At 42.0% G+C, this 26,682-nt stretch overlaps 1 protein-coding gene across 2 annotated transcripts in view; it reads left to right on the plus strand.

Annotated features, from left to right (window-relative positions):
* The window catches only part of LOC119743543, a 47,852-nt gene extending 25,082 nt beyond the window's left edge, over window positions 1–22,770 (plus strand). The window contains exon 3 of one of the 2 annotated variants that reach the window (XR_005273052.1): window positions 22,702–22,770. Coding sequence is in view for 1 of the 2 variants with exons in the window: in XM_038219969.1 (XP_038075897.1) it covers window positions 12,653–13,049 (397 nt within the window). In the remaining variant the exon portion in view is untranslated. Of the gene's footprint in view, window positions 1–12,652; window positions 13,493–22,701 lie in introns of those variants that run through there. The other variant, XM_038219969.1, reaches the window with a different exon arrangement.
* Window positions 22,771–26,682: the final 3,912 nt, after the last annotated feature.

A 26,682-nucleotide genomic window follows, 5' to 3' on the forward strand; every position in this document is an offset into this window, starting at 1 on the left:
CGGCAAAAGCAAATTCGCCATGGCAAAACATTTCCCCAGGGCTGCATAGTAATATTAGAACTTTCATACGGGTTAAAGTTCAAATTTGGGCGCGGTGAACCATGGGAAATTTGTGGTAAAAATAATGAAGCCCGGTTCATACTCAGGGCCAGAGGTTCATTACCATATCTCTTCAATTCCCCAATTTTATGGCTCTCAAAACTCTCTAATATAGAATATTTTGAGAATATAAGAAAAAAAAAAGGAATAGTTCTGCTTCCGGTTACCCGACTGACCCTATTTTTAGGCTGCGACCTAACAATTTTATCGGCAATTCAAAAAAGAAAAGAAAAAAAAGAATTGAATAAATAAAAATAAAAACTTGTCTATTCTGTCTTCACAAAATACCACTCAACAACCCTTTTGCATCAAAAAAATGCTTGTATTTATTTGTTTTCTTACTTACATTCGCTTTTTTTCAAAAGAAACCTCCGTTATTTTTACAAATTCGCTTCGCGATATAACTACATCGCAATTCGATGTCACATTGACTATAATCACGTGGCGACGACTGGTTCCCGCTGCGCTGCGCAGGGGCCAACTTAGAAGACATGATGAAAATGCGGTAACCAGTCCACAGCTAGCTATGCGACCGAAAGCGTGCTGGCAGTGCGGGCCACTGTCAACTGGTCGGATTCGACATCGTAAAAATTCCAAGAAAACACTGATAGAGAAAGAACATTTTTGCAAGTTAATTTACAGAATTGATCTAGCTTGTGTGTGAATGTATTTTCTGTGTTCAAGAGTTCATTTTGAGATCGCACTACTCGTATTTGGAGTGATACATGCCGCGTGTTTCCCGAAATTTTTGACCGTAAAAACAGGTCTGTCGGCCCATACTGGGCCGCTCGCTACACACGCACACATCACACACCTCGGAGTTTTGGCCAGTTCCCCGCGTCTTGACTAGCGTTGTGCATATGGTGCGAACAACCTGCATTTTCCATTATTTTTTGAAATTATCGAACGTAAATATATTTACAATAATTAAATGTAGTTTTTTTATTCACTCTTTGTTGCCATTTCGTGTATAGCTTTCGTAGTGCAATGGAAATAGTTCAGGCTAAAAACTTTGCACATAATTGAATACCCCATTAAATCTGCATAAAAAAAATGGCCAAAAAAAACCAATTCCGACCAACCGACCCTATTTTTGAATGGCATGTAATCGGAAGCCGAACTATTTTTTTGGGGGGCCTAACTTTTATTCATGATCTCGGCGGATGGAGTTTTTGCCTATTTTCAGGCGTGCACCCATAATGGTCAGTACGCCGCGGCTAGGCGACGCGTGCGATTGATGGTTGATCCATGTCCACGTACGTAACGGCACCATGCATGAAGGAAGGAAACCAGGTATCTGCGTAGAAATGTGCAATAAAATGTGCGATATTGCAGAAATACCGGTATGTGCAGAAATGTTTGAAAAAAATGTGCGACATCGCAGAAATCCGCGCAGAAATCTCGATCTATGATGTCTCTTCAGGGCCACCATAGTTTCCCCTCTGCAGTATAATCATGTCATAAAATGTTGTCGTAGTCGCGATCTAACTGCATGTGAAATAAAATGCACACGTGCTGAACCATAGATTTGCCCCCAGTCAATTGCTTTTCAAACCGCGGCGAATTTGGTTTCGCCGTGGGGAATTTGCTTTTGCCATGGGGAATTTGCTTTTGCTGTGGCAAATTTGCTTTTGCCGTGGCGAATTTGCTTTTGCCGTGGAGAATTTGCTTTTGCCGTGACAGTTGTGGGCCAGTGTAACATGCAGATTGTGAACGTTTAACCAATAAACCAGTACAAGGCATGGAGTCCAAATTTCATATGACAATGGAAAAGAGTTTAAGACCAGTCAGCCATGTCTTTATCGTCTGTTTAACAGGCTTAAGACCAGAATAGGTTTAACTGTCTTAGGTATTAATGAATGAACATTATAAAACCCAAATTACCCTGATGCCATGCTGTTCTACCCCATAAGAGTGTCTTCGGGGTATCACTTTTGAGCCAAAATGAAGAATGTAAAATTGAATACTCATTTTTATCCCCCTGGCTGTAAGCCGGAGGGGGATAACGCGATAGCGTATTCCTTCTGTGGGTATTCCTTCTGTGTGTAGGTTTATCAGTGGCAAAATGAAGAGAAACACTAAAGAGAACCGTAGAAAAAAAATTGGATTGAAAAAGTTTTCACAGTGAGAGTACAATTATTTTGTTTCCAAGGTTTTTCTTAACTACACAAAACCAAGGGAATGTCCACACTTGGTATGTAACGTAAACGTGGGTGCGTGTACAAACACTGCCTTGTGGGGTACGGGAACAATGGGAGGTACCCCACAAGGAATGCCCACCGACTTGCGGGGTACTGTTCTGACACCAAACGTAACTTACATTAAATAGTTTATCTGGCATCCCTGTGCAGAAACCAGAAATATTTTGAATACAGGTTACCTGTATTTGTAAAATTCATTCCATTTCTAACAACTTCAATACAATATTCATCTGAGGAAATAAATTGTAAGCGTATTTTTAATTCATTCAAAAAGGCTTACTTGTTATGTCCCATTTTTAAGTGGTATTTCGAGGTAAATTTTCAACAAAAAATCAAGAATTTTACTACTAAAAATGAAATTTGTGGATTTTTTAGATTTTATTTATCCGTTAAACCACCAAAACAGACTGTACCCAACTAGTTAGTTATCAGGAGTGACAACATTGAGTTCCACCCTAAAATTAGCCAGTATTGTGTCCTTACACAAAAATGCAATTAAAGTTTTGCAATGGTGTGTGGGCCATATCTTATACATGTATGTTTATAATGAAGCATTCAAATGAGGGAGTATGGGTTTTGTCACATGCGATACTTCCTGTGTCAGAGCCTTTCTTTAGTTTTTTTGTTTTTGTGTCAACTGTTATAGAAACAAACTGATCAATAACATTAGGAGGGAGATTGTTTCCTTCTCAATCACATTCAACTATTTTAAATTTAGCAAAACAACTTTATTAACAAACAATTTAACAAAAGAAAAACACTGTTTAAGGATACTTTCCTTTCCTCCTTTTTTTTGACTGTGAGGATTATATTGTGAGCCGAGTAGCTACTTTGCATAAATTCAACAGTTTCAAAATAAGTGAAATCAGGAAACCCAAAATGTATAGAGGGTGGGTGCCAATATATTTTGAGTACATCTGTAACTTAACCAAAGAAAATATGTGGAGTCTGGAACTCAGCATTAGTGTTTATTAGTTCTGTTCATGCTTCCAGAGTTTTGTCTAGTCTAGGGGCTATAGGCTGTTCTTGTTTGCAACGCCGATAACCCACCACCGCGATAACCGGCCACCGCGAGAGGGCGCTATCACGACCAGCCAATATTACCCACGAACCTGTCAGAACAACGTCTAGGGCACTTGCTTAAATTTCCCCCCGAAAAATGGGGGTAACTAGTGCGCGTGCGCCAATTGTGTATGTAATTTCCTCTTCACGTACGCGCACACACGAAACAGATCTGCCATAAAATTGCACAATAGTCCGGTAGCTCGCTATACTACTGGCTGGAAGTTTCGGACATATACAGTGGATAATTGTCTGCTGTCGGCCGAGCCGCGGGTTGCCAGCCGGCCGTGTACGGCGCCGGGCCCGCCTGGGGTAGCATTGCGTTACGCTCGCGCTGTTTGGTTTGTAAAATACGACGGAGAAATGGCACACACGCACACACGTACACATGTATTGTATTACGCTCGAGGACAGACAACAAAAGGAGCACAAAGGGGCCTTTGATCCTCGGACGACGGTGCCTATTGTTAAAACCGGTCCTCGATCGTACGGAAATGTGCTTAGTCTATGGGAAAGTGTTATATTAGAGGGACAAAGGGAAAACACAATAGGTTGTCCTCGGGCGTATAGTAAAACACGACTGTGTGTACCATAACATGTATACACACATATTGTACATCATGATTCAATCCGCGGGATATATACGGCGTGGTATGGTACGTCAGGGGATCAGACTATGAATATGCATATATTTCGGGTACCGGTAACTATGCAACATATATATTACGCGCTACATACATTAGGCAAAGCAGATGCGCATGCATTACACAACCAATAGCAAGTGTCCTAGACGTTGTTCTGACAGGTTCGTGGGTGATATTGGTTGGTTGTGATAACGCCCTCTCCCGTGGCCGGTTATCGCGGTGGCTGGTTATCGGCGTAGCAAACAAGAACAGCGTCTAGTCCCTAGACTAAGTTTTGTCATGATTTATGACACAAACTCACATAGGTGTGGGGTTGGCTGAGGATGGTGGGGTGGATTGCGACCTTGGGGCTGGTTTGGCTGGGGTGGTGTATCCTGGGAAGGGCCGGGTGACAATGTCGCTTTCATCATCACTGTCAGGGTGTTGTGATATCGGGCCTGTGTATTTCTTGAAGTACGATGAGCTGCGAGTGATTATGTGTGTGTTGAGTTGAGCTGTGATTAGGGATCCACGCCTTACTCCTTACATTGTAGGGCTGCGGGATGTAAGGTGACATGTGTTTGGAGACTTGTCCATGATGAAGGAAGAGAACATGGTCGTCAATGTCTTTGACTTGAGTAGTACCGTGATTGTCACCATCGGTTTTCATCTGAAACTTCTAACGTGATTGCGGTCTTGGACAGGTGCGTGTTGTGGTTATGGAGTGAACTCTGGTTCGGGGAGTCGTGTTTAGAGTGATCTGCTGAAAAGAAGCTTGACAGGTGAAACACCGGTTGTTGAATGTGGTGTAGCATGATAGTTGCGAAGGAATTTGCCATAGTGCAGCATTCAGTTATGCATTGCTTGAAGAGAGCAAATGCAGCGGGCTGTGCAGTAGTCCATTCCCATAGACTAGCAGTTTTGGTCAGGTCGTGAAAGGAAGATGATATGGTCGCGAGGTCAGGTATGAAGCGACCACCATAGTTTACCATACTGAGGAAGCTGCATAGCAGGTGAAATGGTATGCGGCGGGGTGGTAGAGCAACGGGGACAACTGAGTAGTCTACATGAAGTTTGCATTGGAACGATTTCAAATAGCTACCAATGCCTTGGAAGCAATCCACATACGACACGAACAGATCAGAGGAGGCAAGTTGTATGCAATGTTTAAAAGTCCAAGGGCTGATGAGGTGTCAAAATTCAGGAGGGTGTCAGCTGTACGAGATGTGACAAACACTGGGCTCATGACAGATGATGATTTGTAGCCTACTTGCACTACAAAAGATCTGATGATCTCAAGTGGTGTGTTGCTGCCATACCCGTATACTGGGATCGTGCGTGCGTCGTGCGTGTATGGAGCTGGGGACATCGTTGCAGGGTGTTGAAGGTGTTGAGACTCATCAACATGACAGAAGCGCCTGTGTCTATCACAGTTTGTACTGGACTGATGTTGATGGACACTGTGATCATTGGTAGGGCTGAGTCAATTTGAATAATTGAATATTCAAATATTCGACCTTCCATTCGATCGAATATTCAAATATTCGGTTATTTGGCCATTGCAAATTCCCTCAAAAGCAAAAATATGCCATACATGTACTTATGTAGTTAACGTACGTATGGCACGTCAACATGCCATGCATGTTTTCTTCACAGGTAAGTCAGGTATATAAAAACAAACAGTAGTTCGTGAGTCATCAGTAATTTGAAGATAAATTATCACCAGAGACTCTAGAGTGAAGGATTCCTTGTTTGCATGGGGGACAAATTAAGCGGTGAACCCCAAACACGGCGGGTGGCGTCAGCTATTGTGACTCTCCGACCCTTAATTTGCAAAAAGGAATGAAGAATATATATTATTTGAAGCTTCTTGAAGTCTACTAAACGGTGTACTTTCTAGTCACAGTATTGAGGATAAAAAATAACTTTTATAGTAATAACTCTCAATTTTGTCACCAAGATTTGAGGAAATGATTTTATATCATTTTAAATAAACTTATTCTCAACCAAAAACTCCAAGACCAAAACCTATGATATTTAATGTCTTTAATCAATGAAATATGGGTCTTGGAAGTGTTAATGCATATTTAAATTTATGCAAATAATGGGCGTGGGTACAGTTTAGAGACCGGCATACACACCCCAGTTTGACACGTGCAAAGGAGTTGCACGTGTCAAACTGGGGTGTGTATGCCGGTCTCTAAACTGTACCCACGCCCATTATTTCTTGTTTGCACACAGGGGACATATTATAAACTGTGAACCCTAAACACGAGGGGTGACATTTCAGCAACCCACCTAAAGAAAAAAAAATCGCCAGCCGAGCTCGGGTGGCGCATTGTTGGCGGGTTAATTGGGGTACAGGTGGGCTGACCTGGTTCTTTGTCTGGCTAAGTGCGTGCTCTGGAGATAACTTTCTAATAAATAGGCCACTAAAAGGTTTGGATATTCCAGCTTGCAAAATTTTGATACATTTTGTCTAGCTGTGGTTTTCTATGCTGGGAATCTGTGCAGTGAGTTGACCGCAAAGTCTGTTTGGCGAAAAGAGCTCTTTTGAGTTTGAAATCCTCTCTGTTGTCTGCCCTTTTTCTTGCGTTTTGCTCGACTTGGAGGACATAAGCCGGAGGTTCCCGCTATTACATGTATTACTGAAAGTATTATCACTGAACTAGTTTTTGAAGTGTTAATGTATGTTTTATTTTTTGCAAATATTGGGTGCAATTAGAAGACTAATCCGGCAAACAAAGCTGGCAGACAGCGAACGAAAATGTGTTCGATAAACACGTGCTCTCATCAGTTGAGAGAACTAGATTATTTTGTACATGTATATCATTACGGAGGGCATTGAGGCGAACATCTAACATCCATACTAAATTTACTCCTAAAGTAACCAAGAAATTCTTTTAGAAAAATCCCAGAATCCGTAACGTAAATGAGACAAGGTTTTCAAAACGTTTTAATGTTATGTTGGGGTTCATGACAAGTTTTCTACAACACCGCCACGTGCTGTGGGCAGCATATTGCGTGCAAGGCGATTCCCTAAACCATGTTCATTCGACATGATTGAACAGGCGATGGAAAGCTTTTGGGGGAACTGGCTACACTGTATCAGTGTAATGTATCGCTTCATGTACGTCCTCAAAATAAGGACATGAAAACGGAAAATACAAAGGCCCACACAGAAAAGAGAAATCAAGTTCTTTGCATGAGATTGCAGAGGTCTTCTACATCGATGTTTGCATGCCATTTTCGCGATGTCAATTTCAACCTAGGCCATATACTTTTCCGGTCCTTTCGTCATTACTTAACCAGTCTACCATTGCTGCACACATGTACATGTAGCACCAACGCGAGGGTATACTTGCCATGATCGCATCGGGGAAAACAGCGGCGTTTTTTTTTTGAAAATAGAGATTGTAAGTAGGACAACAACAAACAAAAATACAGACAACGGAAATGTTACTACTCATGCTAGAGGTTTGATATGGAAAGGTGTTAGGAAGTGTTTTGTGATGACATGAAAGACAAAATGTCTTGTTTTATCTTGTTGGAAGCATCAGCAATTGGTGTTGCAGTCCAGCGTTAAAAATATTGGTTGGCTGGGTTACTGCAAGCACTCCCAAAGCAAAAGTAATACATGTATGGCATTATTGCTTGGCATATAAACAAGCTACTTTTATGGGTTTTTTTTGGCAACAACTTGAAACTTAACTTTGAGAATGCACTTTTGTTATTAAAAAAAAAGTTTTTTTCCACCTTTTTATTTCATTGCATATCACCTCCGAATATTCTTATTCGAAAATAAATATTCAAATATTCGATAATAGATCGAATATTCGAGTATTCGAATATTCGGCACAGCCCTAATCATTGGCTTGGTCAAGGTTGTTGAACGGAGGTGAAATGCATATTCACTGTTGGTTGGTGGTATGATAGCTCTGTGGGTGGAGCATCACTACCATTTCTATTGTCCAGAGGACTGATATCGCCTGCGTGAATGTTAGACCTTTGTTGGGGTCTGGCTGGGCTCATACAGTATTTTAATAGCAAAGTGATTTTGCTTACTGCAGGCGTGACAGGTTTGGCCTTTTGCTGGACAGTTTTGCCGTGTGGGTAACGGCCACCACAGTTGGGACAGGTGCGCGAGCTTCACTGGTGTGACTGCCACTGCTGGGGGCGTCTTGACTGTGGATGTCTTTTGTTGTACTTTGGCTGTTGTGTAGTAGTGTTGGAATGGTGTGCACAAGAGGGACAGGGGCCCGTTTGCGTTGGCTCTTTAACCTCGACTTTGTTCACAGTTGATGGAGTTGCCAAGTGTTCCATTTTTGCAGCATGACTGTCTGCAGCCTTGTATTTTCGAGCAGTCTGGAGGAGTTGTACAAGCGTGAGGGATTGTTCACGGAGTTGGTTATCAACAAAGTTTGTTCGACGAGCATGTCTGGATTGTTTGTGACTTTATTTCCCTGTATTTTTCCTGGAACCCACAGTGGGTTGCTAGACGTTGGAGTCGTGTGTGGAATTGTGCAACAGTCTCTCTTGTTTCCTGCTCTGACTGGCGGAAGGTGTACCTCTCGAATTCTGTATTTTAGATGGACTGAAGTCGGATCCGCGATGTTAAAAGCAACAAATAAGTTCTCTAATCTTTTGACGTACTTCTTCCACCGGAGACAAACGTTGGTCGGCTCGCTGCTCACAGGGAATGTGGGAAAAGATGGCTGAATCAATGGAGACACACACACACGGTTCTCAGCTGACTGTTGAAAAAAGGGTATTGAAAAACTGCATAGAGGTCAATCTGTGGCCTGTGATGTCATCAGGTACATATGTATGAAGTGCATATGATACAATATTACAGGGACCAACAGGTCAAAGGTCAAGGTAACTATATTGCTTAAACAATAGAAATCTTGTCAATGTAACAACTTGAGAAATACTTTATTTAGGAACTTGAAATTTTGTTTGTGGGTTGTTCTTGGTAGTCTGAAGAAGCCTATTGCTTTTGGGGCCGACAGGTTAAGGGTAAATAATAATAATAATATGGGAGGTTAATCATCCTTACTCGTAGCTGGTATGCTGAATTGCGAAGGATGCGGCTACAATGTGGTCGGGGCTGCTGGCACGTAAAGGTGCATATGGCTGCCGGCCACATCAACCCATATATGATCACACAGCCTGATATCGAAAGTGTTTGATTTTTCCGGAGGGACGAAAAACTGGAGGGCCCGGAGAAAAAGGATTCGAATTAGGATTCGAACCGTGGTCACCTTGGTGAGAGGCGAGCGCTTTATGCACAAGCCACCCATGCATTGCTAAAACAATAAAAATCTTGTCAACGCAGTAACAGTCCTGAATCCTCCAATTTCAATACGATTTTGCATACCTAGGGAGTTAGGGTTAAGAAATACTTTACTTAGGAACATGAAATTTGGTTTTTGGGTTGTTCTTGGGGGTCTTAAAAAGCTTATTGCTTTTGGGGCCAAAAGGTGAAAGGTCAAGGTCACTATTCTTAAAACAATAGAAATCTTGTCAATCTGATAACTTGAGAAATAGCAGCATGGATACTTATTACTGATATTGGACTCTGTCATATTGACATAGAAATAATAGCTACCTTTTGAACAGAGCATGATTTTGTTAAGCATGACGTAGCTTTTGAGGTTGTCACGACCTCTTCGTTCAGCGTTGTGGCTAAATCCCTCAGCTCACGTGACCACCTTTGTGACAGTTTCGTCAGGCCTGGATTACCAAAAGGCACAGTAGGCACTGTGCCTAGGGCCTACACAAAATTTGGGGGCCTATGAAAGTACCGCAGTGTGTCATAAAACACATAAAGGCCTACCCACACACACATCCATGCTCAGAAAAATTATTTTAACGGTTGTAGGGTCTCTCTCAGAATTATTGATTTCACCAACTGACACTTTACAGCATGTAGGCATGTCATGTAGGCCCTACGTATACAATTTAATACATTAAAGTCTTTCATTCTGAAGCACGGTGCCAACAATGGGCGTCGATCGGTCGGGGATGGGTGGACATGTCATTCCCCCCCCCCCCCATTTTCGTCCCTGAATAAAAAAATGTAGTCTACATTTGATTCTATAGTATAGCTCAGAATAGCCGATTCAAAGACTCCAAACTCGAAAACCATGTTTAAATGATGATCTTTTGCTAAAACCTTGCCAGTAGTCAAAAATTGCCCAAGATCGCACCACAGAGCATCTAGAATCAATTTTTTGGCACCAGAATCCGCTTTTCCAACTTTTTCTGCAATAGCCTCAAAAAAAAGAAAGAAAAAGAAATCGTGATCCGAGCTTTTTAGCCTCTAGTCTTGCGCAGCTTTTGATACCAAAAATATAAATTTCGGACCAGGGGTTGCTGCACAGCGAAAAATTTGTGACAACTGAATTTCCCCATATGCGTAGTGTACACAACAGAATTACCATTTGTGCATATGGATAATTAATTACCCATTATTCCAAAACCCTCTTTTCTTGGGTATGTTCATGATAAGTTTGTCTGTGCATGTAACGAGTTTCATAATTTTTGTCACTCGATGGCAGAGATTTCATTGGGGATCCCCCCCCCAAAAAAAACAAACAAACAAAAAAACATGGATGCTCAAAACTCCAAAACCAAGAAAAAGAATCCTAGCAAGAAAGGTGATGTTCAACCGAGGAAACCAAACATCACTCTTCCATACATCAAAGGGGTTTCGGAAATGCTGACCAACATACTCTGCGACCACGGTGTCAACACCTACCACAAGCCTGTTAATAATATCAGGTCCTTCCTTGTACATGTACATCCCAACTCCCGACTTAATCAAATGCAGAGTCATGTACAAATTTAACTGCCCCGAATGTATAGGCATACATATTGGGGAGACCAGCAGATCTCTGGGGACAAGATTCAAGGAGCACACAGGATCAAATCCCCCCCCCACAGCTGTGGGTGAACATTTAGCTCAACAGAGGCATAACATCACCTTGGACAATGTACAGGTCACAGCACGAGAGGAACGCTTCTGGAATAGAAAGATCAGGGAGGCCATAGAGACCGCCATCTATGACGATCTGTGACTGTGACTGCCCCAGAGATGGTCATGTGAGATGGTCACGTCATGCTTAAAAAAAAAAATTCTGAAAGGCAACTATTATTTCTATATATACTTGAAAAATAACAGTACTTTACTTAGGAACTTGAAATTTAGTTTGTGGGTTGTGCTGGATAGTCTTAAGAAGCCTGTCGCTTTTGGGGCAGACAGGTCAAAGGTCAAGGTCACTATTACTAAAACAATAGAAAAATTGTCAGCACTAATGCTTGAGAAATACTTCAATTTGGTAGTCTTATCAAGCCTTTTGATTTTTGGGCAGACAATAGAAATCTTACATTTTGGTTAGGGACACTGACTTTATAAAAGCTGCCAGCATGCTGGGGGCCGGATTGCGCAAGTCCCTCTTGCAGTATTATCCCTGATCTTTTTGTGGGTGGGCATCCACATGTTGGGAAAATAACCTAAAAGGAGAGAATAATTTGAATTTAGAGTTACATATTGAAACAAAATATCTAACAAACTCTCTCTGGAGGGGGCAGGGACATCTTTTACAAAATACTACATCATTAATCTTAACTTAAGTCAATTTGTTTCTGAACTTGGCGTTGGTGGTCTCGGCTGTAAGTTCAAATTGTATTTCACTTTTATGCAAGAGGAAGTACAGGTTTTTTTAATAAAAAATGGGGAAATGATAATTTGTTTACAATTTGTACTTAAAATTAATTTTGTTTCACTAGAATTAGAAATTAGAGCTGGAATGTCCATTCTGTGAAGTAAATCTGGCACATAAATGGGAAACTTTAGGTTGGATTAATAAAAAACGGAAATGGACGGGTCATTCATTGTGTATTGGGGAGAGGGGTGCCCCAGTTTCATGATCTGTGGCATATTTGTTCATAAAAAATAGTGAAAAATCCTGCATCCAGATCACGTCTAAATTCTAATTGATTTATACTTTTACCAAGGACCACCCTTAAAACAAATTTCATAAGTTCATAACTTTTTGAGTTGTACTGTTCACAGAAAAACCAACTAACCAACGCCGATGAAAACATAATCCTCACGGAGGTCAATAAAGAATTGATGAGAAGGAAAACAAACCAACCCAAAATGAGTAAATTTGATATAACAATCAAATTCGAATGTCAATTTTGGTTGTCAAATGAACATGAAGCAATTTGAGATACATTTACAAATGTTGTTGTCGTTGGCGATTGCATCATAACTTACGCTATGTGGGTCGTACAATGGAATGCCAATGTGATCTCTTTTGAGCATTGCTGCATGCTTCCCTGAGTGATGTGCCGGTTAAAGTCTTCGCCTGATTCAACCATCTATTAAAGCCTGAATCATCCTGGCTTTCAACTTCACTCAACTCTTCCCTGCAATATCATTCTGTCTAGGCCTTTTCTCCGTAGTACTGTAACAAACGATCATCTATACTGTTGATTCTACCTCGCTATCCCTAGCACCTCGTCCTTATGTGAGATTGCACCGGTATGTTTCTTCACAGTTGAGATAACCCATTGTTAAACAAATGGTTTCCCCACTATATAACCACACCAGAGACCCATAATCCTCAGTGCATTTTTTATGACCGGTTGTTTCAGTTGCACGTACACACGACTTTACTTTACCATGGAAGGCGAAAACGTCGACATCTTAGAGCTTCTTGCGGAGCAGTCGGACAGTGATCCACCACCACAAGCTACTCAACCAGACCCGGAGCCGACACCATCGGGCGGCAATGGCAACACCCAAACCTCTAGCCATGCCCAAATCTCGTGGCAAGAGAGGCAGGGAATGTTCCAATGCCTCACACGAGAAGAGTTTTCTACAGTTCAGAACCAGCTTACAGCAATGGCTGACGCCCTGGATAACATCCAAACGGCTGTACTCACTTCTCTCTCTGATCGACCTGCAAAGAAACAAAAGATAGAAGAAAGCAGCTCTTCCGGGGAGGACTCCGTCGAAATCGACAAAGCAGTAAGTGAATTGCTACAGTAAGGGGAAGGAGAAGAAGCGACTGGAGAGGTCTTACAACGCTTCGAACAGCTGTACGCCGATCAGGATTCCGGCACTGCCGTGGGCGAAAAACTGGCCTCAGTCGTCAGCAAAATGCTGCAACACAAGGCTGCCGACGAAAAGATCGGCATGAAACTTGAGGACTACAAACGTCCTGCAAACATTCCACAATTGGAATGCACATGAGTAAACCCTGAAATATGGGCGTCACTCAAGTCCAAACTCGATCAACAGACATCAAGTTCCAAAAGGTACAGCAGGCTCTTCTTAAGGCCACAGTGCCCACAGTCTCCTGCATCGAATCTCAATGAGTACATGTACCAAAGATGCCGATGCCAAAGCACGCATCACACAATTGCTAGACGCGGTAGCCATTATTGGCCACGCAATTTATGAGTTAAATCTCCGATACAGAGAACTCATAAAACCAGACTACAACTAACAATTTGGGAGCCCTCTGCTCGGCACAAGTGTCAGTCACAGTTTCACAACTTGCCCCAACAGTGCAAGAATAACCAAGAGAATAACAAACTTGGCCACAAGGTCAGTCATGGTTTTGGCCCAGGGTACAGCCCGGGACTTGGCCCAGGGTACAGCCCGGGACTTGGCCCAGGGTACAACCTGGGACAAAAGGACGACAAATTTCGAGGGTGCAATGAGAGACGCCAACATTACAAGGGGAAAGGATTAAACTACCAACGCCCCAACTAGTACAAGGGCAAATACCAGAAACAGGAGCCAGTTTGCACTCCATCCAAGCGAGCGACACAAACCCAACGGTAAGCGTTCACAAATGTGATATTGCTCTTAAAACGGCAGGTAGACTCGCACACTTTGTTGCCAAATGGCGAGAGCTTACTAATGATATCTGGATTCTCAACACGATCCAAAATTATTATGTCGAATTCGAAAAATGGCCTTTTCAAACATGCATCGGGAAATTCAATATTCAGAATCCGAGGCAGCCATTATTTCACTCGAAATTGAGAAAATGCTCCAAAAGGGAGCCATTGTTGAGACATGCCACAGTGATGGCAAATTCATTTCCAACAAATGAGGGCTGGGGAGCTAACCTTAATGGACAAGCAATGGGGGGGGGGGGGCGATGGTCCTGTGATGAGGCCAAACATCACATTAACTATTTGGAATTGAACGCATGTTTTCTTGCCCTTGAGGCATTTTTCTCAAGTGAAAGAAACACTTGCATTCATGTGAAAGCTGATAACACTATGGTAGTGGCATACATACAACATTTTGGTGGGTCACAATCCCAATCACTCAATATGTTGACTAGACAGATCTGGCAATGGTGCATTGACTGAGAAATTTGGCTCACTGCCTTGCATTTACCGGGCACAGAAAACACTGGGCGATTTTGCGTCCCGTCATTTTCATGACGACCTTCAGTGGAAACTTAATCCTGGCAATTTTAAAAGAATCACTGAATAATATTGGCATAGTTCTCACTAAAATTGAGATTGTGGGTTACTGATTGTCTCTTTATGGCACACGCAGTCTTGGTTTCCAAAAATGCCTAAACTTTTGGCTCAACCACCAGTTATATTGCCAATACAAACTGCATCCCTTGCGGGATCATCTATGACTGGTAGTATGCCTATTGTCAGGGAAACACTCAGACAGCAGGGCATATCAGGAAGGGCTGCCGATGTCATCAGCGCGTCCTGGCAAACTTTACCCAGAGCTGCTACAGAATGGCACTGGGTACATGGCTCCAGTTCTGTGCTTGCACAAAAACGAATCCAATTCGAGCAGATGTCACATCTGTAATTGCCTGCCTGAATGAACATTTTTAAAATGGCTCACAATAGAGCTGCCTGAACACACTGAGAAGTGCGTTATCAGCTGTGGTGCTTTCAAAGAATGGAATCACCGTGGGATCTCACCCACTTGTCAAACAGTTTTTGACTGGCACGTTCAACTTGCGACTACCAAAACCAAGATATTCATCTACATGGGATGTGACTGTGGTACTATATTACCTTAAAAGTCTATGGCCAATTAATAGCCTTACCCTTAAGGACCTCACAATGAAACTGGTCATGCTTTTATCCCTGATTTCAGGGCAGCGTTGTCAAACCTGGCATCAATGAATTTAGATGATGCTTGTAAATGCTTGATGCTATTTTTAAGGATGATGCTTGATTCTAGGCGATTATGTTCTCAGGTAATGTTGATCTGGGTTACTTTATTAGTGGCCATTAATGCAAGACCTTCAGACTGGTCGATAGAGGGCGCTAGACCAACTATCGTTACACCTTTCCTTTCTTGAAAAGAAACAATTCTTTAACAACTTTTTTAAAACTGTGGATCGGTACACTTTAGAGTTACAATTAACTACAACTATAAACTACAACTACAACAATAAACAACTGTTATGATAAACAATAACAAACTCTTTGTACTGTGTCTTTTCTTTCAAGAGTCCAGTGTCCATGAGTTATTTTGTGATGTACTGTTCCCAGATATTTTGGAGTTGCACGGATTCTGTTGCTTCTTCTCAAGATGGCTGGTTCTGTGTTATGTGGTGCACTGGCAACTTGGGCGTTGTTATCAGAGGCCTGTGAAGGGATCTGTTGCTGTGGATCTTTATGCTGGAGTGTTGACTCAGTTGTGCTAGTTTGTGGAGTAGCTGGCAGGTCTTGTGCGGGCATTGTTACAGTTTGCGGAATTTGGATGAATGTTTCCGCACTCTTTCTCAGATGTTGTCTGTTGCGTTGATACTCGCGACCATCTTCAGTGATGATCTGATATGACCGCATGCCAACTTGTTTCTGGACTTGTGCTTTCTGCCACACTTTGCTGTCATGTTTTTGTTGGAATCGTACCTTTTCTCCTTCACTCAGAGGAGGGAGTGGCGCGGCATTTCTGTTGTAGTAGAATGACTGCTTGGCCTGTTTCTTGGTTTTCTTGGCGGCAACATCCTGTATGATTTTTGGTTGGAGTAGTTTGCTGGCTACTGGGATGTCAGTCTTAGTGCGCCAGCCAAGGAATCGCTGTGCGGGTGAACTGATTGTCCCTCGGTTGGTGTGTTGCGCCAGTTGAGTAGGTTTAAGTAGAAGTCACCCCGGGAGTGTTGGGTCTTGTTGACCAAACGCTTGGTAATCTTGACAGCGTTCTCAACTTTTCCGTTGCTTCGCAGGTATTCAGGAGAACTGGTCATATGGTCAAATCCATATTGCGTGGCAAAGTTCTCGAACTGTCGCGAGTTGAAGGGAGGTCCGTTGTCCGACTGCAGGGTGTCTGGTATGCCATGGTTGGAGAAGGTTTTTTTCTTCAGTTTCTTGATGATGGTAGTACCGTCTTTACTACCGGAGAGTGGGTCAATCTCAAAATAGTCCGAGTAGTAGTCAACTGTGCATAAGTAGTCGTGGTTTCCCAGTGTGAAGAGGTCACAGCCAATTTTTCCCCATGGTCTTTGAGGAATTCCGTGGCTGATAAGTGGCTCTTTAGGTTGGCTGGACTGGTACATGTTGCAAGTTTCACACTTGGAAACAAAGTCTTTCAGTTCACTGCTCATTCCAGGCCAATATACGCATTCTCTGGCCCATCTGAGAGTGCTCTGTAAGCCGGTGTGGGAAGCATGAAGGCGTTGTCGTATGTCTGCTCTCAGTTTCTTGGGTACGACACAGCGATAGCCTTTGAAGACTATGCCGTCCTGAGTTGTCAGTTCATCGCGAACATTGAAGTATGCGTGTGTTTCAGGTGGGCATTCGTGCACTGTGTCTGGCCACCCTATTGTGATTTGCTGTATGACCAGCTGTAGCGTTGAGTCACTTGCGGTGGCTTGTCTGATTTCAGCCAGTCGTTGTTTGGAGACTGGTAGGAAGTTTGCCATTTTGATACTTTCCACGGCAATTTCCGTGGGTGATCTGTCCGTTTGTGGGAGGTATGCTCGAGGCAATGTGTCAGCCAAGTACATTTCTGGCCCTGGTTTGTACTTGATTGTCACATCATACTGGTTCAAGCGGATGAGAAGACGCTGCAGCCGTTTTGGCGCTGCATTGAGAGGTTTGAGTCTGATAGCAACTAGCGGTTTGTGGTCTGTCCAAAGTGTAATTTTGTGACCATAGACATAGTGGTGGTTGCGCTCCATTCCAAACACAAGAGCTAGCAGCTCCTTTTCCATTTGCGAGTAGCGTGTCTCTGCTGAGGTAAGTGCGCGACTTGCATATGTGATTGGCTGTTCTTCCTGTAGCAGAGCGAATCCTAAGCCCTTGCAAGATGCGTCTCGACCCTCAGTAGGAAGTTTTGGGTCAAAGTATCTGAGCACAGGGGATTCAGATACACATTGTTTGATGGCTGTGAATGCCTGGTCATGTTCCTCTGTCCAGTTCCAGGCAGTGTCTTTGTGAGTAAGCTTGCGTAGAGGCTCACTGATGTCTGATAGGTGGGGCAGGAATTTTGCAAGGTATTTTGTCATGCCGACAAAACGTCTTGAGGTTTTGGCATTTCCTTTATGGCGGCTACTTTGTTTGGGTCTGCCTTGAGCCCGTCGCTAGACAGTACATGTCCCATGTATGTCACTTCTGAGCTCTTTTACTCGAGCTTGTCAAAGTTCAGTTTGATGTGTCGCTCTCTGCATCGCTGTAGGAGTTGATGAAGGTTTCTATCGTGATCGCGATTGGCCTCGTCGATTGTCTCACCGCGTCCAGTGATCAAGATGTCGTCTGCGATCTTGTAGACGCCAACCTACAAGATTGTGGTCCAGTTTCTGTTGAAAGATTTCAAGGGCTGGACTGATGCCAAAAGGCATTCATTTGTAGTGATATTGCCCCCATGGTGTCTGGAAGGTGGTTAAGTAGGAGGATTTTGAATCAAGTTTGCATTGAAGAAAACCCTCCTTACAGTCTGCTTTAGCGAAGACCTTCACACCTGACATCTGTGGCAAGATGTCGTCAATCACTGGCAGTGGATAATGCCCCCGTTTGAGAGCACTGTTGAGAGGCTTGGGGTCAATGCAGACTCGCATCTTCCCGCTTGGTTTGCTGACAGCTACCAAACTTGATACCCAGTCAGTAGGTTCAACAACCATGGTGATGATTTGTCGCTCCTCCATGCGATCAAGTTCATTTTTCAGTTTATCTTTGAGTGCGACTGGCACTCGCCTTGGTGGCATTACAGTTGGCTTGCCGTTTTGTCAAGTTCAAGATGTACAGTTTTTTGGAACACATCCGGATAGGCGTTCTTGATGTCGTTCTTTGAGTTCATTGAGTTTTTTGCGACTGGAGTTTGAAGTCTGCGTGGTTCGTTAACCACTGCGATGTTGTGATGCTGTACATGTATCAAGTCCAATCGTTGTGCAGTATGCGATCCAATCAGAGGTGTGCTCTGGCCCTCAATTATCACAAAGGCCACATTGTATTTGCGCATGTTTTTAGGGTTCACTAGCAGGACAGTTGAAGTGCCAACGACGGGAATGGTTGCTTGATTGTTATATAGTGACAGTGTCTTCTTTGATGTATCTACCTTTGTGCCTACAGGTAAGTACTTCTGAGGTAGCACATTGCATGTTGCACCACAATCAACTTGCATCTTAATTGTGTGACCATTGATTAGAAATATGGCCATGATCTTATTTGGGTACCGTTTGTTTACATTGTCTTCTCGAGTTTCAATTTTTCCTATCACATCTACAGTCATGACTTCAAAATCATAATCAGAATCACAATCTTCAGTATCTTCATCTAGTGCATGAACTCTTGTCTTTCCTTTTACTCCATGTTTGGGCACTCTTTTTGGCACCCATTTTTGACTAGAACTTGCACCTTGTTGCCTGCATTTTTGCGAGAAATGTTCGCTTTTCCACAGGTAGTACACGTCTTTCCATACGCAGGGCATTGAGTTTTCACTAACTCATGTTTTCTACCACAATATCTGCAGTTGTTTGTGAACTCTTTCTTTGTAGTGGTTCTTTGCTTTTGTTTTACAGCATTAACCTCTACAGACTCATCTGTTTTAGTCATTTTCATGGCTTGCATGTGTGTAGTTGCCTCTGTTGCTTTACACTGCATGACACATTTATCCAGATTTAGGCCTGATTCTTGCAGCAAGCGTTTACGCAATGTGTTATCAGTTATACCACATACAATTCTATCTCTAAGGAAATTATCAGAAAGACTTCCAAAATCACAAGTCGATGCTAACTCCCTCAATCTAACCAAATAGTGGTCAAACGTTTATCAGCTTGTTGAACGCAGTTGTTGAACTGGTATCTCTCATATGTTCGTCTTGCTTTTGCAATGCTCTTCCCAGAGCAAGATTGTTTCCAGTTTTTGTTGTCCTCCTCCGTTTTGTATGGGAGGTTGTGTATATCCAGGGCATCCCTGCCTATGGCAGTGATGAATGTGGCAACCCGAATTTTGTCAGGTTTGTCCACAATGTTAGTAACAATTTCATAGCTGTCCCACAGCTGCCTAACCTTTTTCCAGTTGGCTTTGAGATCACCAGTCACCTGCAATGGAGGTGGAAGTGGTATGTGGGTGGGAGTTAGCACCGTAGTAGTCATGATAGCAACTACAGAACTTTAAGCTACAAATGCTATATAGTATTCGCTATATGGACAATAACACTGGAAGACTAGTAGCAAGTCTAATTCAACTCAAAGAAACGATCATGGCCATTAAATTTGAGGACAATTATCTCTGAAAATAATGTAAGTGCTAAGGCCAAAAAAAAAGTCTCCGGTTTCTGGTATGCGCGCGCGTCGCCGTAGCCATGCACGTCGGCAAAATGAAAAAGTTTTTTTTTTCAATGAAAGATGATGTCTCAAAACCGCCAAACTCACTAGATTGACTGGAATCCTGCTGCTGCACAATTTTAACGTGTTTTTGGATGGGGTTATGATCGAGAATAAGCTTTATGTGGCCTCTCTGGACTCCCATATATTTGCACTAAGTTTAGTCGGGCACCATTTGCAGTCATCAGCCGACATTTAAAGCAAAAAAACAGGTACAAAAAAACAAGCCGTGTCGCTGCACCACTTTTTTTGCAAGCTCCATACCAGAAACTGGAGACTCTTTTTTTTTGGGCCTAACCTCAGATCTACACAAATGGTAACAGAGAATCTAGTGTCCATTTAATTAGAAGTACCGTCCATAACGTTCATTTTATGCAACCATTCCGCAGCACAATGTACATATCAGCCAGTCGTATAGTTCACTTGTGAATCAAAGTGTTCGTGAGCGTGCGGACGTTCCCCGTTGAGTTAGATGAACGATGGAATCGAAGTTCAGAAAGTCGCCCAAAGTTTGTTGAAACCGTGTCCAAAATCACGAATCTCATGTGTAGAGTGGGGTAGCAGGATGTAACCAATCTGACACCATGTAAATGCACTATTCTATTTTAAGGATGATGCTTGATTCTAGGCGATTATGTTCTCAGGTAACGTTGATCTGGGTTACTTTATTAGCGGCCATTAATGCAAGACCTTCAGACTGGTCGATAGAGGGCGCTAGACCAACTATCGTTACAATGCTTATCCTACTGCCAAGGGTGTAACCTTTGTAATTTCTGAGTTGACTAAAACTAGTAAAGCAGGGAAAGCTCCTGTTAATGTTGTATTAGAGGCTTATCCTCATGACAACTTGCTTTGTGTAATGCGTGTTCTGAAAACTTACCTGCAAAAGACATGCCCACTTAGGAAAGATAAGAGATATTTATTTCTCAGTTATGTTCGACCTCACAAAGTTGTAGGGACTGAGACAATTTCTCGGTGGGTCATGTCCACGCTGACGATGTCAGGCATTGACACAGGGACATTTAAGGCCCATAGTACTCGTGCTGCAGCCTGCAGTGCTGCGTTAAGTCATGGAACACCACTGAACATTATTATGAAATCAGCTGGATGGACACAGTCCGCCACCTTTGCAAAATTTTACACAAAAATGATAGTTTGCCAAAATAAGTTTGTAGAATCGGTTCTCATGACTAAACAATTGTAGAATGGTGGAACACACCAGATTCTGTATTAATATTGTAAGTAAACTGTCCATAGAGACGAGAAACAGAATTGTTTTACGTAAATACCATGCAAAGGAGTGGTTGAGTATTAATTTATTACAACAATTAGTTTCGTAACGTCCATAGAGACGAGAAGCAAAAATGTGTTTAAGTAAATACCATGTAACTGAGTGGTTGCGAAAAGTAGTTTCGTAAAAATGTATGTCCTTCAAACGACTTTTGGAGTAAAGATGAGACCTTTGATGTTTCTTTAACGAATTGTTAAAAAAGCGTTTCGTCAAAAAAGATTGTTTTAGGCGGTAATGATGGGGGCGTCATTGAAGGTGATACTACACATGGACCACGTGTTGGCATACGTTATTCACTGCACAATAGAACAAAGGAAATACAGATTCTTTTCTAGAATTGGTCTTTCAATACTAACATTCGGTATAGAACAAGTTCTCGAATTATGCCTGTAAAAACCAGAAAGCATGCAAATAATTACTTTAAAAGGGATATTTTTATTATCACCATTTTGCACACCCTTTTTTTACAAATGAGAGAGGCACACAGACCATCGTTCGCGCTCAGGGCCTTCTCACCCCCCCCCCCCCCCCCCCCCCCCCCCCCCCGGATTCCTTATATGCAATGTGTGGGTGACTCGCAGTGTTTTAGTATATTTAAAACATACAGTTGGTGACTTAATTCCTACTTTGTCACAATGTTCTCCACCCCAACCTTGTCCCCATTGCTTACTTTATTTCCAACGTCGTTTCCAATAGTTAGCCCTGGATAGGAAACTTTCTTCCTGTATCCTGATTCGATACTGCAGTTGGCTAGAAATGGATTTATATCGTGTACTTGGTGTTGCTATTCACAACATGCAGAACGTGTTTTCGCGATCATTCGTCCACGCCTTCTTGAAAATATTCATTTTCTTTCCAATTTGTTGATATTAATATGAAATGTGATACTGCATGTTATTTGTCTCGTTAAGATCGTACGTAACAGTTTAATTAAAATAAAACTGTATTTTTGTCATTCATGCCATGCTCGCACTGCGACGAATTGATTCTGTTTTTACCCCAGACACTGCATATAAAAACAAATGCAAATGTAACGCACAGGCAGGCACCAGACTATTCCTCATTTGCATACATGTTCAAAAATCTTGCACATGCAAATGATCCAGTACCAGGGTAAGAGAGCAGGTAGTGGTGGGTGCGTACTGCTCGACACCCTGGAGCGAGGCTGTCTCCACCCCTGTTCACTATGCTGGATGGGGGAAAAAAACCACCAAGATTGCCCGTTACAGCTGGATTTTCTGTTAACACCGATTGCCCCCCAGTTTTATAAAATGTGGCCTCGCCTCCAAAAGAGACAAAATTCTGTATTTGTTTTGATTATAGTGATGTAGTATTTCGGTGAGCTATCCAAATGCGAAATGTTCTTCTTGCAATCATTTCTTGCACGTAAAACCACTACCTATTAATGTCAAGGCCCTGCCCATAACAGGGCCAGAAAAAAATGGCATCAAGTACTTTTGAACTTGTTGAGGTGTCTATAAGTGATACGGAGAGTTTCAAAGACTATACCCAAAATGCACATTGGTCCCTACAATCTCAGGCTGTTTGAAACTTTTTACATAAAATGCATACTTTTATGAATGCAGGGATATTTTGTGGGACATTGCAATCCATGAAACCAAACGGGCTGTCCAAATGGAGCATCAACCTCAAGGTTAGTAAAACGGTTGTACATGTATGTTTTTTGTGTGTGTGTGTATGGTGTTTGAGCTTAACACCAATTTGTCGTGTGACAAGGAAAGATCGTAAGCAACCCAGGCACGCAAAAAGCACTTTTGGAGATAATTGAGTTGAAAGGTTTTGTGCTGCCATTTCTAGATTAAAAATCTGTCTTTTTTAATTACGTCAGAATGACCTAGCCCCTTTAGACAGTTTGTATATCAGAAAAAGATATTTCCAAGCTCTATCAATTCCTTGAAAAACCCTAATTTGACCCTATTTATCCAAGTGTGTTTGATCGCATGTAAGGTCATATAAAGTTCCTATTTTGTACACAAATGTACATGGACATGAACATACACACTGCCCTCAAAGTTGGGCACAATAGTAATTGCGTGATGATGACATCATTAGGGCTGTCCATTTCTAATAATTGACCTATTGCGGAAGAATGGCGTTAGAATCGTGCCAACGCAGCTTGTGAAATATTGTCCAATTACAGATATACAGATACCAGAACGCGCAACATCTGAAACAAACAAAACTTAGCGTATACAAAATTCAAAGGGTTGTCTAAGGAAGGGGCAGTGGAACCCGGGGGGGGGGGGGGGGGGGGGGGCGATTTACTCAAGTGCCCCTTTTTGCGGACATAAATGTGCCCCCTCTAGATGAAAACAAGAATTGCCCTAAAATTTCGGATAATTTGTTTTCACCAGTAACCATTTCTCAAAATGGCATAAACAATTCTGATATTAACGAGGAATATGAAAACAAGCCCCAAAATCCTTACAATGCGCCCTGAAAATGGCCGGTTTTGAAGAGCGCCCCCTATTTTGGAAGATGTACCAGGCCCCCCCCCCCCTCCCCACCCCCCCCCCCCCCCCCCCCCACTATTTGATTTTACGGAGACCAAGTGCCGGTGAAAAAAATGTGTCAACATTTCAGCACGGATGTGCAAGTGCCCCTTTTGGTGATGCCCCCCCCCCCCAGTTTCAAAACCGTTCACCACCGCTGGTTATAGGTGATAGTCATTTAGTATTCAATTATTCAAAACTGTACTTGACAAATATTTGAATATTCAAAACTTGCCAATCAAGTTTAACATACACCAGGATGCAGCTGCCTTCTCGCCGTGTTCAAAAGTTGCATTCAAAGCATGCTTTCTATTTATTTCGGACAATACTTCTCCGAGGGTTTTCTTCTAAATGGTATTTGGTATGAACTTGCAACTTTCAACATATATCGACCCTCATCCCTAGCAGTGCATATTACTCTGGCGTCATGATGAAGTCATCGGGTGTCAAATAACAAGCGTTTTTTGTTGAAAAAAATGACAATCCTTTCACTTTCACTAATAACAAAAGAATCAATCGTGTTCCAACTTTGTAACCAGATAGACCATTAATTGATGAACTTTTTTGTTGTGTACGTGAACTCGCTTTACCTTTACTTCCGGGTCAATTGGAAGGTCAAAGTTAAGTGAATTTAAAATGCAGACAAAGCCTCAAAATCAAAAGGAACCGAATTTCTTCAAACAATTTACGGGATTTGATAAAACCTGGTATGGATTTGAACCCCGTCCGAAGATGTAAAAAAAAATCTGACATCATCATGACGTCATCATGTATCAAATTACAAACAATTAAGGACAACATTTGTGAAAATAGTTTCAGCTGTATCTTTAGAACTAAATAGAGTATTGTGTTCCTTTTTGCGTGAGGCTGTAAATGATGCCTCGGGCAACAACTCCAATTCCCGGGCACAAACCGTTTGACTTTCACTTCCGGTGTTACTGGAAGTGCAATATAAATTAAAAATAACACATTCCAACTTTGAACCCAATCGAACTGTAGTTCCTGTAATACGGACCTATAAAATATGTATTTTTACGATGACGTCATATGTCGTGTGATGACGTCATCATGACGTCACTTTAATTTTCATCTTTAACACATCCCGGTCTAGGCACATACCAACATTCAACCCAATCGGGCCTGTAGTTCTGGAGATAAAGGCCAGTAAAAGATGCAATTGTTCTTATGATGTCACAGGTCACATGATGACGTCATCATAACGTCACTTAAATTTTCATCTGTAACACATCCCAATCTAGGAACATACATGTATCAACTTTCAACCCAATCGGACCTGTAGCTCTGGAGATATAGCCAAATCTGTCAGATCTAGCCGAATTCTGCCAGAAAATGGTCACAACAGAAAAATCGCATATAATGTGACGTCACGTGACTCATGATGACGTCACGATGATGTCATTGTTTCGGGGCACATCTTCAGATGCTGGTCTAAGTGTGAGCTGAGTATAAAGGCAATCGGATTAATTTAAGTGCCCAAAGTGCCAGTGACAAAAATACATGTACAAATGCTATGGGCTGGGCTGAAAAAAGAAAAAAAAGACTAGAGCTGTATGTCTGTTTGCAAACAGAACACAGGGCTTTTTCGCATTTACAAATATTTGTTTCGTTTGTCCTTTTGCAGTCACTTTTCAGAGTGCTTCATGCAGTAAAGGTTGATCAAAACGCTTAGAATAATCTTAAAGTATACTTTTATCAAATGATGTCACTTGCCCTGCAATGACGTCATCCTTAAGACCCTTCTCAATGCACATTCTGTCATTGTGATTTTGGTTTGAACCAAGTTTAATGTCAATCCGATGAAAGAAAGTGGGCAATTGTGGAAGCAGAATAAATTATAAATATCTAAAAATTATAAAAACCAAACGATGACGTCATCGTGACGTCACTTTAAACTTTGTATACTAGTACCATTATTTACCTACCCACTAGGTTTCATGACAGTCAGACCTTTTTTTATATTTATTTGAAAAATCACATTTTTATGACGTCATAATGATGTCAGATATTTTTTTCAAAATGTTGTGCAAATACTTTTTACCTAACAGACCAAATACACAAAGAATTTGAATTTTGCATGTTACGTTCATGAGATATAGCTAAAAGGTCAAAAACTTCAAATATTCATATAAAATCTCCGGATGACGTCATCATGGCGTCACCTAATTTGTTTTTACCTTTAACACATCCTGGTCTAGCCACATACCAAGTTTCAACACAATCAGACTTAGGCCCTACAGTTCTGTAGATATAGGACTTCATATTATGCACGTAAATTTTCAAAAATCAATAAAAAAAATTAGGTGATGACGTCATCATGACGTCATAGTCTTGGCATATTTTTGGATGAGGGTTTTCCTTGTCTGTAACATTGATGACGATTCCAGATCGCCAAGTGTGGCTTGAAACTACGTGTACAAAGTCAATGGGCTAACACGTGTACAAAGTTATTATACGTCCCTGACTATGCGCATGCATGAACATAAAAATCTGTTAAAGTTAGCCGAAAATCGGCTAAAACGGTCACTGTGATGTGGACAGGATTTGACCTCGGCAACACGTGCTCTGCAGCTGACTGACATACGATGTATGTGCGTAGCGTGTTTTAGAGCAGAGGTATTGTCAGCCTGAAGTTTTAAGCGTGCGCAGGGCAGTCCGAGTTCGTTATTGCCTCGAAGCTTTGAAATGTTTTAGACCTACCCTTAAATCGACAATTAAAGTAAAAACTAACATAAAAACTGCCATGGTGATTTTTCAGGAATTTTCAAATGAAAAAGGGACTTTTTATTATAACTTCCGGTCTGAAGACGTCATTCGCCTAAAACTTCGCACACGTCTCAAGGGTCAAGGTCATCATATACACCAATATCAGGCGATTCCAACAAACTTCGCCACAGACATCTATTCAAAATTACATTTTTGCAAATGTTCAACCTGTCGCTAGAGGGCGCTCGAAGATTGCATGAAGTCATCGGTAGATGATTGAAGAATACCCTTCCCCCTCGGACATGATCGTTCGGCCAATGACAGTTCCGT

Source organism: Patiria miniata, unplaced genomic scaffold, assembly GCF_015706575.1.
Source record: "Patiria miniata isolate m_02_andy unplaced genomic scaffold, ASM1570657v1 HiC_scaffold_11, whole genome shotgun sequence".
In the NCBI taxonomy this organism is placed as follows: Eukaryota; Metazoa; Echinodermata; class Asteroidea; order Valvatida; family Asterinidae; genus Patiria; species Patiria miniata.